Here is an 18,481-nt window from a genome sequence, read left to right as displayed (position 1 = left end):
AAGCTGCAATATTATCACTTATCCTTTTTGACATATATTATTATTTTTTAAAAAAATTATTATATGACACCCCCAAGGAGTCCAAAGATTCATTGAGGACATATACATAAACAATATTCATAACCTCCTCATACAGAGCCAGATATATCAGTATGCAAGTGATATTGCACTAACAATCCATCTACCATTGTCCTCTCCAAAGCACAAGATCTGAATGAATTAATGTGATATTTTCATAACAATTCAATCATAATAAACAATACCAAAATCCAAATGTTAGTTATTAAAAACCCAACAGTAGCATATATCCTGTACTAATTAAACTACACAAGTACACACACTTCATTGTATTATTAATACCAACAATTGCCCCTGTCCTGAAACTACACCCATAACATATGCTATTTTCATATCAAACTTTTCATATCAAATGTTCACCTTAAATGGACGAAACACAATGAATGTGAATTTTTAAAACAAACTTTGCATTATTGCAGTTAAATTATTCCAAGTAAAGGATATGACATCAATTAATACTAAGAAAATTATCTATCATAGTTAGAGATCCAAGACGTCCCGTAAAATACGGGATCATCCCGTATTTTACAGACGTTTTACGAAATTCATTCTTCAGAAAAGTATTGCAAGAGTGAGCAAGACTGATTCATTAATAAGAATATTGTCAGGAGAGAAGAGCATTACTGTATTAACAATCTATTTTGTATCTATAATAGTAAGTAAAAAACAATTTGAAGGCAACTTAAAGTGGCTCAATGAAAATATACAGCCTAACAATTGGATTTACTATTTGTTTACTTAGTAAAGTGTGTGCATAGTAAACCTTACCACGCATGCACTTGGAAAGTTAGAATCATTTTGTAAGACTGGCATATGTGATGGATGTGCATACTAAACTTTTATCCTCAGTCATAAGTGTCACGTATTTTTTTCTACTGTCTGGAATCCCTAATCATAGCATCTAAGAAACAGCATTAAGATATGGCATAACAATCTATGTGAACACTGCAAATAGTCACCTGTTCAAATTAGAAACATTGCACAAAAGAATCATTTCCATACAACACATTGAAGAGTCAATAAGCAGGAAACACTCGCCAACTCTAATCATTTCAAACAACTATTTTCAATAATGAATATTGTAAACATAGAAACATAACATATAATATAGCCTACTACTCTACCAGGCACTTCAATAATATATATGGTGCAACCATGAGAGAGCATATGATATCTACTTTGTTCAATAGTCTTCCATACAACTTAAAACATCTAAACAGTTGCCAAACTAAAACAGGAACTAAGGAAATGGTACCAACATTGTTAGCACAATATATCCATAGAACCAAAAGGCTACACATGATCAGTCATTTAGGACACTAAAAGGAAAACACGTGCATATATACACCAAAACACAAACAGTAAACCATGAATTACTGTCTTATAAAAGCTTAATCTTGCTTCAAAGACATTGGGATTATAAAGCCACACTATAATCTTATTACCATAATTAACAAGTGAATAACATTACCGTTAAGTGACTTCATCTACATGATCCATATCATCTACAGAGCACTGTCCTTGTACTTGACCCTTAAAGATGTTTTTTCTTATGATAACTGAGTTTCAACCCTGATTATATATACTTCACTCTCATTGTGTATATCATAATATTGGGATGACACATATCTCTGTATTCTTTATAACTAGATTATACATTTAGTTATAAAGAATACTGATATTACACAAATTTTTATTATGTGTAATAAAAATTTGTTATCATTAACAAATCTTTATTACACATAATCTTCTCATTACTTCTTAATTTACTAAAATAACTCACTTTTGGAGACTGAGAGGGAAGTTTAATCTCCACTGGCAACCAATCAGAGATATAGCTGGCCCAAGACTATCACTAGTCATACTCGGCAATCATTGAAAAGAGGCAGCTGACAAGTGCCACCATCTTGTGGTCCCTAATCCTAACACTATACATTCATTGTCTGAGATAGTGTGGGCTTATGGTCAATTTTCTTGAGTTTCAGGACAAAAAACCCACTTGCCCATGTCTGATTAACTCAGGAACTGGTCAAAGAAAGGCTTAGAAAATGTTCCTGTAGTAGGTGTAGACTGCCCAAAGAAAGACCTAGGTGACTAGGTCTTTCTTCGGGCAGTCAAGCACTGTAGAGCGCAAAAGTTACTTCCAATGAGCAACTAAGACTCTTCTTAATTTACTTCATAATAATAAATTACTATTATTAATTACTACTGTTCTGGTAGTATATATTCTCATAAAAAAAAATCTACTTTTTTACTCTATGTTTGTACTAAACAGAAATTATAACATGTGAATTGTATATATTGTAAATACTCTTTATGTTAACACTGCCAAACTCTGAACAAAAAAATTGTAAACTGCAACAGGTAATCATATTACTTACTCTGTGTAAACGAGAACTATAATTGTAAACTATTACTGTGATTGTTGTTGCTAATAATTATAAGTGAACTGTTTTGCTATATGAAATGCACACTGTGCAATGTATGATATTAACTGGAATCCAAATTGAACCAAGTGAGAAATTATAGTATTCTTGCCTAAATTGTATAATATATGTATTTAATTTACTTGAGGGATAATAAAATAATCAATAATGTGTGAGAATTTTAGTTGAAAGACGAGTTTTGGTTTAATTGTCAGTTTTATTTACATAATGCAGATTCTGTTTCATGATTTACATTGTAAACAGTTGTATGTTTACCTTACATTAGGGAATATTAGTCATTATCAATGCCTGCTTTGTTGATTCTCGTTGATTCTGATTTTGTCATAACAGAATACATCCAATGGAAGGATAGGATAGGCATGCATCATTTTATCTTTCGAAAGAATTCAGTCGTACTGTTAGGTTATCATTTAATTGTGACACAGCAACCTAAAATAGATACACAGCAGCAGCAGCAGACATCCGGTGATGGAGAATGCAGAATTTGAGCACTAATAGTGGATATTAAAACTTGGAAAGATTTATTTTCTCAAAATATTTCTTTATATTGAGATGCCAGAAAGTAAATTAGAAGTTGTTGCCATGTCATATGTCATCACTAGCCATGTCTATCTAATAATGTTTTGAAGCCAATCAGAATTCAGAAGCAAACTAACGTAGTTATATGTATAGACCTAAAGGTTTGATTTTCTTGAGTTTTTAATATCTGTTTATAATGGGCAGAGAAGAAATTATATGTTCTTTCCATAAAAGTTATTCTAAACACATAAGTGTCGTAATAAATAATACTACTACTAACATAATAAATTTTAAAAGAATTATTGAATGAATGAGTTTAAAGCAGAGTTTAATGAGCTTTGTGTGAAACTGTGTACCTCCCATGATGAGTAGTTTTGACTCCAGGAAGCCTGGTGTTAATAACAATAATCATAATAAAAGGCCTTGTATCATTTACAAAACATATGAATTTTTTTCTTCATAGACTGATAAACACAAATATACATAAACACAATAATACAATACAGGGTAAAAAATAACCATAACATTAACCAAAGCTTATAAATCGACCATATCTGGGATTAATTATTATTATTATTTTACACCTCCAAGGAGTTCGAGACTCATCAATGGAGGGCACCTTCTCTACAACTCTCTGTCTCTACCACTCAAACCTCATCATCTAGACCAATGCCATCCACTGTCCACCACCTCTAGTATTTTCACAGACAATTACAAACATCCATGCCCATGCCGTGATTCGAACCAGCAGCCTTTTGGATGGAGAGCAGATACGCTAACCACTCGGCAAACCAGGCCGGCAATTAAGTATGTGATTGTGGTATAGCACACCCAGGATAGCATCTGATTAGTGAAATATCTGCCTGAGTGGCAAGCTAGCACAAAATTTTTCAAGACCTGATTAAAGGTATTGTTAAACAACACAGCATTCAGATGGGCCTCCCTGTCCTTATAAACAAAAGCTAGAGTCATTGAGTTGGCATACTGCTTCCTTTTATTTTATCATAACTTAAAGAAACATAGGGATTAGGATAGACCTGCCAACCAAGCTCTTGAGAACTGTAACTAAACATTAACAGATAGAGCACTTAATTCCAGTACTTGCTAAAATAATTTTTTGATTACAAAATATTAAAATATATGTATTTAAATTAAGGGATATTACATCCCATATTGCCGGCCTGGTTGGCCGAGTGGTTAGCGTATCCGCTCTCCAGCCAATAGGCTGCGGGTTCGAATCCCGCGTAGGCATGGATGTTTGTGATTGTCTTCCACCTTCATACATTCCTTCACCCCAGTATAGATACACTCTCCCAATATGGACTGGGTCACCATGGGAGCAGTAGACCCAAACCTCCTGCAATGGGAGAGGCTTTCACCCTACAGTGGGTAGAAAAATAGGCTAATCATCCTCACATGCTGAACTATGAAGCTGGAAATTATGACCAACTTAGGAGAATACTACCTTTAGTCTGATTGATTTTGGAATGATATGATTTTCAACAGCCAATTATCACATTCCATCTGAAGCATAGTAACCCTGCAACCATGGTTACATATAACACAGTTTTTGATATGGCTGCTATGACAGGAAGAATATACATTCAACATTAAGTGAATGAATAATTTGGAAGCAAACTATCTGACATCAAAGTAAATGAAGTATGATATATTACTGTTGCTATGTAACACTGACTGGAATTTTTTTAGCAGCCCATTATGTTGCTTCATTTCATTACAATGCTCTTCACAGTGTACATCTACCATAACAAGATGCACCACTAGTAGGTTATTCAGTTACAAATACATACTTTTTTTTTATTTAGTTATTTACATTATTTAGTTACTTATAAATGTTCCACTCATATTATAAAGGGAATTGAACCCATGCCCTTCCAAACAAAAGGACATCAGCAATATCAAGGCCTCTAAAGGCATAGAAAGTGAAAACTGACATTGGATCAATGTGCAATTGTTCTACGGTATTTCTTATATGTGGAGGTACCCATTCCAGCTGTCTTTCATTTTTAAGTTACTCAAAAAAAAAAAGTTGTATAAATTAAAATTTATATTTCAGAATCAAGATATTTACAAATTATATAAGTTTTTATCTAATATCTGAAATTTACTTACCTGATTAAAGCAAGGGTAGCAACAGAACACAAAGACTTTAATTTCACCACTATTGAAAACACATACCAAAAATTGGCCACTTTGTCCTGTGAGAAAATCAAAAATTGTGAATTGTTATACCAGTCAATGTGTGTGTGTGTGTATATTTGTGTGCAATAAATGACATGCTCAAGCATTTCAACACTGCATATATACTTATATTCAACTAGTATGCATGCATACACTATACTAGCATGCAGGGCTCCAGAAATCCATTTGCCGCAGGCAAGTTATCAGACAGTGGCAAGTGAATTTACAGCCTTGTTCCACCTAGTCTTGCCATATATACTGTTACAACTTCTGCACACCCTAGCAGTACCCACAGAAATGCATGAACCTGTTTCCACTAGTGGCCCTTTGTGCAGTCAACATTTGTGTGTTTATCAGCAGAGAGAGTTGTCTAGTTGTAAGGGTTAACATGCAGTGGGGAGATTATGAGAACTATGTACCTGTAATAGCCCTTCATATGGTTGGAATACAGCCACTTGTTATTTTCAACATGCTAAAAACACTCGGGATCTGTAGGATGTTTGTGTATAGGACTATTAACCATTATAACGATACAGAATAGATGTATCTAACTGCCAAAGAACAGGTCAACCATACTGTGTTAGGACACAACAGCTTGTGAGAATTGTGAAGGTACACCCACCTCTGCAGTACTCCTGCAAGAATAGAGAAAGTAATGTCATGAGAGATGAACATTTTGCAGAGAACAATGTCATGTGTACTTACTAACTGATGACTGGGGGGGGGGGGGGGGGGAGAACCTATCATCGTTCTACTGGACACTTCCTAACACTACAACTTATGCTGTGGAGGGTGATAAAATCAAAGGCACTTCTCTGTTCTCTGGCACAATAACAACAGACACAGAGATATTCTCTTTACAGATGAGAATATTTTCACCATTGAAGAATCATTTAACCACCAAAATGTTTGGGTATGTGCCCGGATGGCTGCACAGCATATGCCATAATACCCAGGATACAGAGGTCATCACTCTGCATCAATGATGGTCTGGTGGGGAGGTGACATATCAGGGAATGTCCAAGTTGCATTTCTGTGAGAAAGGAGTCAAAAGCTCAGCCAAAATATATCAAGATACTGTGCTAGAGCCTGTGGTATCACCCCTGATCAATATCTTGTTTTACAGTAGGCAGTAGACCTTCCAACAAAACTCAGTCCCTGGGCATATTTGCCTCTAACCACAACAGTGGTTAGAGGCAAATATGCCCGACCACATATCGCCATCTGATTGACAGTCTGGAAGTCCCAATCTGAATCCATTGAAATTCAAACTGTGGTTGGAAAAAAATGACACCCCAATATTGCTGGCCCGAAGGTGAATTGGAGGCAAGCAGTGGCAACATTTCTGTTGGATGTTGTGTATGTGTGCCATCATCAATATGTGGCCTCAGAGGCTTCAGCCATGCATGAAGGCAAAAGGGGACATTTCAAACATTGAGTGCTACTAAATGCACATTATACATATGGTTTGTATGTGTGCTGAAAGTTGTAAATTATTTATTGATAGATTAAAAGCTTATGCACTGTTCAAGTTGTAACAGCATTTATGGCTAGACTGTAAATGTATTCAAAATGTATTGGTGGCATATTTTCTTTGCATAATTTATACTTTTTTTCATTTTAAAACATTTCATTTACTATCAGATTATTTGATCATGGGCAGCCTCCAATGAATAATAAAGAAATTTTATTTTTAATCAGGAGAATTTTTTTTTATGTGCATCCCACTTATGAAAGGTTATTAGTAAATTTGTACCATGGATAAACAAAGAATTTGCTTTACCCCATTTTTTTTTTTAATCAAACATACATTTTTTTTGTAATTTTCCACAAAAAATTACAAAAAAAATGGCTTCCAAAGCAAGGAGATGGTCGAGGTGATGAAATTTATCTCCCACCTATAGACAATCACAAACATCCATGCCATAGCAGGTTTTGAACTTGCAACCTGTTGGTTGAAGAGCATGTATGCTAACTGCTCAGCCAACCAGGCTAGCAAATAAGTTTTCTCAAAAACTCAGCTGCAGCATACTTTGATCGATGAGAGAGTGAAATGAAGAAGTTCTTCTTGTCATGGAAGATTAGTAATTGGTTAGCAGGCAGTAGAAGAAAAGTAGCATGTAACATGCTGGACAAAAATACAATGACTAGTGACAAAATTAAAAAGAGACATGCCAGATCTTGCAAATAATTTGAATTTGGTTGTTTTAAATTACGTTATTAAAGACGTTCTGTTTGTTGCCAAAATTGAAACAGTGGCAAACACACACACATGAGTGGGAAGTCTGGAAAGTTCTGATAAACACTTAGAACAAAATTTAATTTTATGTCTTCTTATATATCCTATAAGAAAAGACACTTTTCCGAAAAAATATTTTTTATGTGGGAAAACATTTTTGTTCTTGGTGTTTATAAGAACTTTCCAGACCTTTCCCCTTGTATATATGTGTGTATACAAGGGTGGTCTGAAAAGTTCTTGGCCTAGCAATGAAAAAACGAATTTATAATTTCAAAATTATTTTTATTTTTCAACATAATCTCCCTTAAGACTAATACATTTATTCCTGCAATGCCCTAGCGCCATTATCCCGATCCTGCAGTGGTTCTCAATACGATATGCAAAATACCCCTCTACAGCTGCAATCACCTCTTGTTTTGAAGAAAAACGCTGACCAGCGAGGAAGAGTTTTAGGAATAGATAGAAGTTAGAGAGAGCCAAATCTGGGGAATAGGGTGGATGTTCCAACAATTCATAGTGCTGATCCCTTAATTTTCCCATTGTCAAAACACCTTTGTGGGCAGGTGCATTGTCCTGATGAAAGGTGATTTTTTTCTTCTGTAAACCGGGTCTTTTCTCACAAATGTTTTCGTCTAGCCTGTTTAAAAGATCAGAATAATATTCCCCGGTTACTGTTTTACTCTTTTCAAGATAATTAATAAACAAAGTGCTTTTAGCATCCCAAAACACCGATGCCATGACCTTTCCTGCTGATGGAACCGACTTTGTCTTCTTTGGCGCTGAACAACCGGCTTCTGTCCACTGTTTTGACTGCTGTGTAATGGTGAATCCAAGTCTTATCCATAGTAATAAATTGACACACAAAATAAATTTTATTCTTGTTAAAATACTCCAAGCACTGTTCAGAGATTTTCATGCGAGTGTGTTTTTGATTTGCTGTGAGCAAGCATTGCACCCATCTTGCAAAAAGCTTTTTCATTTGCAATTCTTCATGCAAAATACATCGTACACATTCTTTTGAAATGCCTATAGTCTCAGCAATTTCATGCACTTCAATTCGCTGGTCATCCAATACCATATTGTGTATTTGATCCATGATTTCTGATGTTGTTATACTTTTTGGATGTCCTTCACATGGATCATTTTCAAGGCTGGTGCAGACATGTTTAAACTCAACAACCGATTTCTTAATTGTTGAAAATGAAGGAGAAGAGTGCCCATAAACTTTTATGAACTTCGAATGAATTTCTTTTGTCGCTAAACCTTCTTTTACAAAGAATTTTATAACCGCACGATATTCAATTTTATCCATTTCAAGGGATATAGACAACATTTTTGCTTCATACAGCTGTATAAAACAAACTACTTGATAGAATGACTTGCAATTTCACATGGATGCTTATGACAGATGTACCAATCTAGGAAAAAAAAAAAATTCTTGCTGATAGTGTTACCATCAATGGCTGAGACAGAACTTTTCAGACCACCCTCGTATATTTATATCTACCATCAGGTGTGTATATACATATATATATTAGGAGGGCTCCGCCTCCTGATGCCCAACCCCAGAGTTCCAGACTGGTAGGCTGGTTCTCCTTGAATTCTGATGACTTGAAAGGGGGGGGGGGTTGCACCCCTGGCTCCCATCCCCCACCGAGTTCCAGACTGGTAGGACGGTTCTCCTTGAATTCAGATGACTCGAATTTTGAAGACTCGAAAGGGGGATCCCCTGGGGCCTACCCCCCCCCCCCCCCCCCCCCCCACAGTTCTGACTGATAGGCCGGTTCTCCTTGAATTCTGATTACTCGACCCCCCCCTACGGTGCCCAACTCCCTGAGTTCCGGACTGGTAGGCCTGTTCTCCTTGAATTCTGATGACTCAAATTTTGAAGACTTGACACTCAGGGTAGTCCTGAGTTTCAAAACATTTCAAATAACTTGACAAAAAACGTAACACAAAAAGCCTTATTTTATATTAAAGAGTAGATATATATGTATATCAGAGGTGTGTATTCAGGATGTACTAGGTGTGCAGTGGACACCACAGAATAGTACTATCACCAATATTATATTGCTGCATTTACTCCTGTAAAAGACAAACCCAATTGTTTCCTGGCTTCATGTGATTCCTAAAATTAAACACAATATACTAATGCTTCATGAAGAGGTTACTTTTCAATGCATAAAAAATGCATCACATTAGCATTAATAGCCCAGGTGTGCAGTCAAAATACAGACACCTTTGAACAGATATACAGATGGTGCAATGGGTCAAATTCTTAGAATTCCAGTGATTCTAAACCACCCAGAAGGTGAGGCAGGGTGTGTGTTTAGACAATAGCATCCAAAAATCAGTTGCTGTGATTGGTTTTTGTGTTAAACAATCCAACTGAACACTGTCATGAGTTGCTGTTTTTGTTTTCTGAGTTTCATCTGTTTTGCATGTGTGAAGTGTGATCCGACATGTTTAAGACACTGATACAAACTAGTAATTTCCTATAAATAATTTATAATCTTTTTTTTTGCCCATATTTACAATGGGAAACAGTGCTGATTTATTGAATGTCCCATTTTCTGGCAGAAAATGGGACATTCAAAGTAGGTTGGAACTTGTATATAAATAAGTAAAACTAGCTATTTCAGCCTTTCATTGCTTCAATCTGAAAAAATGACACCTCCTCGTGTGACTTTTATGCTTTCCATATTTAATATTATATTAATTGACAAATTAAAGTATTCAAAGTTATCCTATAATTAATTGCATTAGACCAATTAAGATTAGCATTGATGCGGTGTGTACTCTTAAAACTTTCATATATCAGCAAAAATGCAATCATATGGTCAATAAATTGATGTGAATTTTGTAGCACAGTTGCATAAGTCACATGACAGCACACCTAGCCTAAATGGGTATGCGACACCAGTGAACGTTATTTATATATATATATATATATATAAAACGTTCACTGCAATTCATACTATGGGTAAGTAAAATTTTTTTCTGATCAGCAGATTTAAGTGGTATTTCTGGAGCCCTGCTGGCATGCATGCTTATAAACTTCTATATGAGCCACAGGAAAAATGTGAATAGTTTGTTTATAAATAAACACTTTATATTCAAATGCTTACTCTGAAACGGTGCTGGAATAAACATAATACCTGTACATTAACTACAAACAAGATTCACTTCATATTTGTTTTTGTATAATTAAGGAAAGCAGCTTATCTAATACATTTAAATAAAGAAATGCTTAACAGACAATATTTTTTTTTTAAATTCAAATTCATAAACATAGTGAGTGAATTTAATGTAAACTGAGGGGGGGGGGAATTAAAATCCCAGAGAGAAGGAAGTGGTTATTACCAAGGTTATATGTAAAATGTTGCCGAATGATAACTGAAGAAAGGTAAGCAATTTTGTAAATTCATTTACGAAATCATCTAAGTCGTAAAGACTAAATAAAAACTACTTCAAATTAAGCTTGATATTACAGATTTCTTTCCAGAAAAATCAATAATTCCATAAATCTTGAAAAAAAATTTCTATATGATATTTTAGAAAATTTATTAATGAAGTATTACTTCATACAATCCTCGGCCAAATGGAAACAGCCTGTACAACACATGCAATGCATCATGAATATCTGTAAGAAATGGGGCCCAGGTGACAGCACTAGTCATAATTACTACAGCAGACAGTTTCAAAAATCTTGGAAATCTGTACAAAATAAAAATAAGTAAATAAACACAGTATCCAAATTTATTATATGAACTTTTACATGTTATTAATCAAGTCAAAAATCTATATTAAATGTTAGAAGCTTTAAAAAAATAGAAATAAGTGAGATAATATGTTAATCCAGTAACAAATACAAGAAAGAGAGAGAAATAATAAAAAAAATATATATATATTATAATGGATAAAAAAAAAAAAGATTATTATAATGGACAAATTATATTCTTCTTTTAATCCTTTATCCAAGCATAAGCAAAGTAATTTGTGTGTGTGTGTGTGTGTGTGTGTGTGTGTGTGTGTGTGTGTGTGTGTGTGTGTGTGTGTGTGTGTGTGTGTGTGTGTGTGTGTGTGTGAAGTATCTTCACAATTAGTCTACTTGTATGATATATAATATCGTGGCTATTGAATTCATATCAATTACCTCAGTATCCCATAATGTAAAAACTTCCACACAGCTTGTAAGGAATGCAAAGAAATGACCAGGACTTTTATCCAATGTCCACTAAATGGGCAGGTATACATCCAGATAATGAATGAATAAATAAGAATTGGCAGGCAATTTGTAATTAACTGACCAACTTATATTTTGTACTACCTTAAACCTCACATGCATTGTGATGGTCGAAACATAAAATGTCATGGTGTATAGAGCACTGTCCAGCTATGCAAAAATGCCTCTCCTGTTCTGGTTTTCATCAGCTAACCAAAGTAGCAATATGTCAGCTAATGGAAAAGTCTCGACAGATTCAAAAATAGGCACATCATTAATGAAAAAAGAGGGGAACTACAGAAAAAAATGGTGAAATACTGTGTGGACATAAATGATGTTGCCAAAACAAAGAGAATTAAAACTGATGAGATCCTTCTAAATAACAATGGCAAGATGCCATTGTTTCAGTTACACAGTGATCGACATTCATTATGAATAACTATGAAGACAAACTATGGTGTTAGAGAATTTATTTTGATTAAAATAATATTCAACAATCAACCTTTATATCAAAGGTCGTCCTCAGGAATAGACCCGAGGATAAAGGCTGAAACACTATTGTTTTAATCTAATTAAACTATGTTCTCTGACATGGTAGTGTTAAGGTATTTTAAATATCTTAACACAGTTTTGTTTATTGAAAATATTGTGAATTTAGGTAATTGAAAATGAAATAAAAGATGTATCATATGTCGTTATGTTGATAAAAATAGTTGTTATAACAATATTTTACAAGCAATACAGCAGCCATGTTTGTAGTTTTGCTATTGGTAGCTGACTAGCAAGGCCATTAAGCATAACAATCCTTATGGCAAGGTTTCGGAGGAAATCAGGGGAATAGCTGGGCGGGGGGGGGTCTGCCCCGGGCAGCACTTTGAACCTTTTTGAACTTTTGCAGTTAATTCTAAAAAAAAACAGTCTCAAGAACTCATTTCCAAATATTGTAATACTACTGTGAATTTTCCTCACAATTGCTGTAAGTGTTGCTACTTGTGAGAGGAGTTTTTCTAAATAAAACTGATTAAGAATTACCTACATTACTATGAAATAGACTTCAGCAATGTCATCGATGACTTTGCTAACAGAAAAGCAAGAAAAATAACATTTTGGAATGTTGAAATTAAAGTTTTACTTCAAAAATAAATATAGTGTTTTAATTTATTTCCCTATACGTCGTTTTGACTTTTTGTAGTATTTTTGGTGTGTATTTAGAGGGGCAGCAAAAGCTCTAGCTACACCACTGGAGGAAGCAGTTTATCATTCAGCAGCATGAAGAATTGGCAAGATATATCTTCCTACATCACTGGAGTTAAAATACCTGGGTATGTTTTTTATACTGAGCGTAATAAAATAAATAAATGAAATAATCATCAAGTGAAAAAGAAACATCATTGCACTGCAAGTAAACATATCCAGTCTGTCATTACTGAAAAACTTCTCTTTCATGTGCGATACCTGGCCATCTGACGTCATTTCAAGCAGTCACGAATGAATACAGCATATGTTTGACTATGATAGGATATCAAACTGCTGATGGACACAAGAGAGAAGAAGAAATGGATGGAAGGATATAATAAAGAGTTGGAAATGATTCCCTTTAAAAAATAAGGAAAAATATAAGGGATGAATGGCTGTATTTTATGGATAACATGTTCCTACTGAGAAGTTTGTTTGTGTGGAAGTGACAACTGTCAAATAAAAATGCTGAAACATTCGAAATAGATTATTCCTTGCTTCAGTAAAGGATAACCAAGTTTTATGAAGAACACTGTTGATATTTTTGGTACTTGATCTAAATCTTAACTGAATATGCTTGCAGTTAGGCATACATTGGATGCACAAGTATGAATTGTAATTTTCTTGCATGGTTGTGAGCAAGAAACATTTGTTGCTGCTGTTTCCTTAAATGAAATTAAAGATTGATGAGAAACTTTGATCCCATTTTTCAGAATAATATTTGCCAAGTTTTTTGTGAATGTCTACTTGAGTTTCTAACTAAGATACATTAACTTCTGCCTTTACAGACATCTTGTATTTAGTGCCGGAAAAACTCATGCTTTAAGGTTATGAATGTACGTGTGACTGAGTAAAAGGGTCGTTACTTTTTTAATATAAACTTATTTTATATGTTCTGTATGTATGTATGTACATACACATACATGTGTGTGTGAATAAGAAATAAGAAAAAATATCAGGAATAAATGGCTGTATTTTGTGGTATAAAAAGAAAACTTAGTTTTCATGTATATAGCATAGTCAAACACTGAATACATAGGCCTGGGGAAAGAATCTGTAAAACGTAAAGGAAATAAATATATTCATATAAAAAAGAATCTCTAAATCAAAAAAATTAACACCAGCTTGTCTCCATAATTTTCATAATGAATATAAGATGCTATATTGCAATAACAGCGATACACAAAAAGTAAGAAATAGTTATAATATTCTTCTTCCTTTTTCGTATTAGGCCTATTGGCCTGTTACAGAGCTATCCTAAGTCCTTCCAAGCTGTGAATCTTTCTCTTCTGAGAAAGATCTGAAGCTCCTCATGTCAGCAAGGGGAATCGAACCCAGGACACTCCTTTCCCATGCATATGGTTGTGAAGCGCATAACAATGCGGACTGTTATAATATTCAAAATACTAAACATGAAACTAAACTTTCTGAAAGCAGGCAATTTCAAAAAAACTGGAATTAAATATAGACTGGAAATTTTTCACAATTGGAAATTGGAAAACATACCTAATTTGCGCACAGTTCCAGCTAAGTTACAGTAGCATAGAAGTAGAGGAATTCATTGAACCATTTGAGAAAGCAAACTAACACAAAAACAAGAAATAAATTAGCTTCCCTTAAACAGCAGAATAATAATTTATTTCTCATATTTGAGAAAATATGAGAAAGTAATATGACTAAGAATAACAGAAAGTAACTGGTAGAATTCTGTTCAGGATTCAGAATGGAGAGGATGTGCAAGAAAGAAAAGTCTTGATGCTAATAGCAATACATAGCAGGCCAGTTCAGGATACAAGAATATACAGGAAATTTAAAATAGAAAGTAATTACCATCTGCTTTGAGCAAAATAAACATATCACACTGAATAGTAAAATGTGTATGAAAGCTTGGAAAAGAATTAAAACTGAGCAGCTTTGAAATGAGAGAGCAAATAATGGTGGGAAAAATCAACCAAATCTCAGAGACCTAGTGAAATTGCCTGTAAGGACAAGAAAATCAGAACTCTATAAAAAAATTGAAAAGTTAAAGAGGAAGTCCTGTCAAAGAAGAATTTTAGATGGTGGATGGCCATCACTATACAATGAAACACTATCAACTCGCTTAATGGGACCATGAAGTGACTGCTACCATGTTTGATTTCCAGAGTGCCAGATCTCTGGTTTGTTTCCCCTACCATCATTCCTTTCTAGCTGTGCAGATGACACCATATAAGGGCATGCCAAACACACTATAGGGATCAATCCAAGATATATAAGGCCAGCTATTTATTATATATACATAGAATTAAACCTGATGCTAAAACACCATAAAGCATAATAGCCCTGCCACTTAAACTGCTGAATAAATCTGAGTTAGGAAAAATTGTTGAAACCAATGCTGCATAGGAAGGAGACATACCAGCAATTCTTTCGATGCCATATTGAATGCTTGTGCTCTTTAATTTGTCTTTCAAACCTAACATGGAAGACAACTTAAACATACAATATTTTTACAGTCGAGAAAAAGTTTTTTTACAAAAAATACAAAAAAAAAAAAAAAATGCAGTAAAATATCTCCCTTAGGTAATTCTGACCACAACCTTGTGCTTATCTCTTTCCCCACTGAGCAACACCCACACAGCCATTCTCAACCAAGACTCGTCTGGCATTATAAGAACATGAAGGATTTCTATGCCTCATTCCCATGGTTGGATTATTGCTTTCCCCTTCCAACCCAAACATATAGTACATCAAAAAGTGATTTCCAAAGAGCCAAAAGCAAAAAAAACTTGCATTGCAGCCAAATGGCAACCATGCATTTTGATCTCCAGCCAAAACAGTTGGCCACAACTTTTGCCTAACACTGCTCCCACCACTATCACACCCAGATGGGTCTATTACATCATCACTCACAGAAAAAGACAATCACCTGACATCATAATTTTCCTGAATACATGATTTTGGTGAACAGAAAAATCCTATCCAAATTAGATACCAAAAAGTCCCCAGGTCCTGATGGCATTCCTCAAACAGTCCTGAAGATTTATGCTGTGAAGTTTCATGGTAAGGGTGGTAAATCATTACCATAAAACTACTGCCCAATCTTTCTCACCCTGGGCTTCTCCACAGTAATGAAGGGAACCATCAACACCGAACTCCTACACTACCTTGAAAGTACTCAGACCACCAGTATGGATTCTGCCAATACCATCCAACAGAGAATCTGCTCACCTATGTCACCCACTTCTGGATAAGCACCATGTTTGGTAAATCCCAAGTGGTAGCAGTAGATAACTCCAAAGCTTTTGAATGGATCTGGCAACCCAGTTTTCCCACTAGACACACATTTTATGTGATGGTGGCAGTTCACTATCTTTTTTTTTTTATTCCAATAGTCCAATACACAGTTTTGTCTATGACAGTACACTACATCCTCCTCACTTGACAACCCTTGCAACCAACAAACCACCACAACTCACAGAGCAACCTCCACAAGCCTAAATTCTGATCTCCAAACCATTCTTCAATGGGGTTCAGATAACCCTGTCAATTTCAATGCCTGAAAAACACAATTCTGTCTTATTTCCCACAAAAAAGAACAATATTCTTCCAACCTTACCTTTGAAAAAACCCAAATCTCCAAGCAACCAAGAGATCTGTCTCCTTGGGATTACCTTGACATCAAGACTCTCTTGGCATAAACATATTACAACCATTGCCTCCTCAGCATCCAAAACATTAGGATTCCTCTTTTGCTCTAGGCATTACTTTATCTACAAACAGCAATAACCCTGTAAAAATCAGAAATTGCCCATCTATCGAGTGCTGCTTGCACATCTGGCGAGGTGCCGCCCCCAACCCCCAAGAGCTCTCTAAAAATACTCTACACAATACAGAAGAGAGCAATCAAACTGAGAAAAAAAGAAAGAACATATCTTAAATCCCTTTAACCCCATGTGTCATCAAATTGTAATAATTTGTTCTTTTTCTTTTAGAATATATAAGAAGATATGTCAGAGGTTTTGAAAAAATTAGAAGACACAGAGGTGCAGGCTGTCATCAAGTTTTTTTGTGGCGCAAGAAAAGTCCGCAACTGAGAGAGACTTTGGGGGACCGGGCCCCCAGCATATCGAAACTGGGCATCCTGAGACAAACAACAGATGCCCCAGTTCAGGAAGACCTTCCACAGTGATAACACCTGAAAACATCGATGCAGTGCTTGCCATGATCCTTGATTATAAAAAAATACCAGCCAAACACAAAACAAAAACTCTGAGGATATCCAGGGAATGAGTTGGAGTCATTATCCATCAACATCTGGACATGCAGAAGCTCTCAGAAAAGTGGGTCCCCAAATGTTTGAATGCCAACCAAAAGAGAGAATGAATGTGTGCTGGCATCTCAAGGGATTTTGGATCATTTTGAGAAATCAGGTGCAAATTTTTTGGCTCATATTGTGACTATTGATGAAACATTTAATGGAGTGGAGACAAAGATTCTTGGCTAAAGAAGTTCCAAAACCAAAAGTAAGCAGGGAAGGTTCTTGTCTTTTGGAATATGGATGGTGTAATCCTCCTTAAAAAAAGTGAAACGTTTACAGCAGCAGTTTATTCAACAGCTCTGAAGGAATCGAAGAAAAAGGAAAGAAGAAAGAAGGAAAAACGCTGTGGGAAACTGAGCAAAATCATGTTGCTTTTGCAGAACAATGCACTTTCTCACACTGCTCATGAAATTCAACAAACAATACACAGCTTGGGCTTTCAATGTCTGCCTCACATATCCTATTCACCTTACCTGGCTCCATCTGACTATTTCCTATTCCAAAATTTAAAGAAAAACTTGAAAGGAACAATATTTACCACAGATGATGAAGTCATATCTGTAGTTGAGGTCTGGTTTGTGCAACAAGGGAAAAACTTTTTTCTCAGAGGACTGCAAATGCTGCAGCAGCTATGTAACAAGTGTATAACACTTCATGGAGAAGATGTAGAATAATGTGTAAGTTACATAGTTCTGCCTCAGTTCCTTCATGGTGATATCAAATTTTCAGCACGCCCTTGCACTGAAAGACCTTAATTGCAGGAAAGTAATGACTGTGGACAGGAAGTTGAAGTTTACAGGGCATATTGGAAAGGTAGTCAAAACAGCACATCATATTATGCAGTTGTTGAAGAACACTTAACAAGCAAGGATTGCATGCAGATCTGGTCATCCAGATTCCATTAGGATGAAGACTGTACAGAGGATCCAGAGGCAAGTGACAAAGATTGTGGCAGGCCTATGTAACTCCCTATGAGAACAGAATGAATGTCTTTGGGCTTCAAAAACAGGAGACACGATAGAAGCATGTAAGTTCTTCAAGGGGTTTTATAGGACTGACACTGAAGGCCTTTCTCAATATATGGTAGGAAGGGAGAGAATGAGCGATCACCCAAGGAAACCGTGTAAGAGTTGGTTAGCAAGGGTGTCAGGACTAGAATTTTTGCTTGGAGGGTGGTGAATGGGTGAAATGGGTTGATAAAAGTGGTTGTGAGTGCTTCTCATCAGTGAGTGAGT

At 35.3% G+C, this 18,481-nt stretch overlaps 1 protein-coding gene across 1 annotated transcript in view; it reads right to left on the bottom strand.

The window, feature by feature from the left end:
• The window catches only part of gny (ALG6 alpha-1,3-glucosyltransferase garnysstan), a 124,567-nt gene that overhangs the window by 54,626 nt on the left and 51,460 nt on the right, over positions 1-18,481 (bottom strand). The window contains exons 8-9 of the mRNA XM_090414126.1: positions 11,067-11,202; positions 5,178-5,263 (exon numbers count right to left, since the gene is read on the bottom strand). Coding sequence (XP_090270252.1) covers positions 5,178-5,263; positions 11,067-11,202 — 222 coding nt within the window. The remainder of the gene's footprint in view (positions 1-5,177; positions 5,264-11,066; positions 11,203-18,481) is intronic.

This window comes from Typopeltis vanoorti, chromosome 24, assembly GCF_054136105.1.
Source record: "Typopeltis vanoorti isolate ZY-2024b chromosome 24, IOZ_Tvanoo_1.0, whole genome shotgun sequence".
Taxonomy (NCBI): Eukaryota; Metazoa; Arthropoda; class Arachnida; order Uropygi; family Thelyphonidae; genus Typopeltis; species Typopeltis vanoorti.
Note: the sequence above shows the minus strand (reverse complement) of the source record. Positions and strands in the feature narration are given on the sequence as shown.